We start from the raw sequence: 1,589 nt of genomic DNA, 5'->3' as shown, positions 1-1,589 counted from the left end.
GCATCCAGTTATCAACAGATTAACATGAACCCAGGCTGTTGGCGGGACCACCTGTGTATTTTTCCTGGATGACGCAATGACGTTAAGTGTTACAGCCAATCACCAAAACTTGGTACCGAAAGATGAGGCATGTTTTGATACTCTGTAGAACCGAAGCATTTCGGTCGGTGCCATAAAAGAACCGATGTTCGGTACCCAGCCCTAGATGGGGGATGAATTGATGGATGGATGGATGGTAGCTTAGTCCATGGTCTTAGCAGGTGTGTTTGTACCTTGATATCTGGGATGATGCGCAGGAAGCGGAAGACGATCAGCATGTTGACCAGACGAATCATCTCCCACAGAGACATCCCAGCATGAGCCGAGGGCTCCCTGTGGTCACAGACAGAGAGTCTACTGAGAGCAGCCATGGGGAGACCTACAGGACATCTGCTCACGTTTAATCCAAATGGCTGGTAAACTTCCACTACTGCATGAATTCAAACTCTGCCTCAGCAGTTAGAGGAGGTCACAGAATCAGACTCACACCTACCACTGGGAGTATGGAAGCCTGTAGGTGATGAATATAGCAATCTGTAGGATCTAGATGGAGAAAATCCACAGAGACAGAAACCAACATTAAATTCTGCTGTGAAAGTAATGATCTTGCATGATGTTTTAGTTCCACACTGACAGCATGTGAACAAACAAGCCTTAGATCTAAGATCCTAGAATACAGCTGTGGTTCTAGAGAACATTTGGGCCTCAAATTCTCCTGCTGCAAGGATGCAGAATGTGAGGCATTGCTGCAAAGTCAACCACTCAATGTCTACTAAGTCACACGCTTAGGTTCATTTAGAGGTTTTCCTCCCAGAGTGATGCTGCTGTGCTGTAAGGATCCTCCGCCCACCCACACCTGGAGTTACTCTGCTGCCTTTCCTGGAGAGGATTGAAGGCGCAGCCTGAATCAGTTGGTTTGAAAGCTGTGGCGGTGTTGAGTGTTTTACCAGTAAGAGAACGGTGAGGAAGCCATCAAATATGTTGCTCCTGTAGGACAGGTACCCCCTCCAGCCAAAGGCAAATATCTTCACACTCATTTCAAAGAGGTAGAAGAGGATGAAGCAGAGGTTGATAATCTGGCAGGGAATGAAGAGATGGAGAACGTGTGAGGAGGACATCGGTCCCAACAAGTGGACAGAACCTCAGCATCAGGGCGGCTAGAAGCGTTACTGACTGAATTCTTTTCTCAGATATTTGTTTTACAAATATTTACAGTGAACAGAGAAAAAAAAACTTTTACTGCAATAAAAATGTCTGTAAATGAGCAGCAATTTGTTTAGAGGGACATGAACCGGGTCCAGTAGGGATAGAAAACCGTTTACAAGCCCTGGGGGAAAATATGTTGCATTTAATCCCATCCAGAAAGGTACGATTTCAAAGATTTATAGTTTTAATTTAAATCTAAGGGTTGATCTAATATCAAACTTAGAAATGCATGGGATAAAGAGTTGGGAATCCAGTCGAACCAAGATATTTGGGATGATGCCAATAACAGATCTTCCTCATCCTGGTCTCATCTTATTTGATCCAGCTTAAAGTTGTACATAGGA

At 44.6% G+C, this 1,589-nt stretch overlaps 1 protein-coding gene across 1 annotated transcript in view; it reads right to left on the bottom strand.

Moving 5' to 3' along the window:
* tpcn2 (two pore segment channel 2) overlaps nucleotides 1-1,589 on the bottom strand; it is a 28,891-nt gene that overhangs the window by 6,727 nt on the left and 20,575 nt on the right. Inside the window, exons 14-16 of the mRNA XM_015403126.1 lie at nucleotides 987-1,115; nucleotides 533-582; nucleotides 273-372 (exon numbers count right to left, since the gene is read on the bottom strand). Of these exons, the coding sequence (XP_015258612.1) occupies nucleotides 273-372; nucleotides 533-582; nucleotides 987-1,115 (279 nt within the window). The remainder of the gene's footprint in view (nucleotides 1-272; nucleotides 373-532; nucleotides 583-986; nucleotides 1,116-1,589) is intronic.

Source organism: Cyprinodon variegatus, unplaced genomic scaffold, assembly GCF_000732505.1.
Source record: "Cyprinodon variegatus isolate N-32 unplaced genomic scaffold, C_variegatus-1.0 Scaffold1442, whole genome shotgun sequence".
Taxonomy (NCBI): domain Eukaryota; kingdom Metazoa; phylum Chordata; class Actinopteri; order Cyprinodontiformes; family Cyprinodontidae; genus Cyprinodon; species Cyprinodon variegatus.
This window is presented reverse-complemented; position numbering and strand designations above follow the sequence as displayed.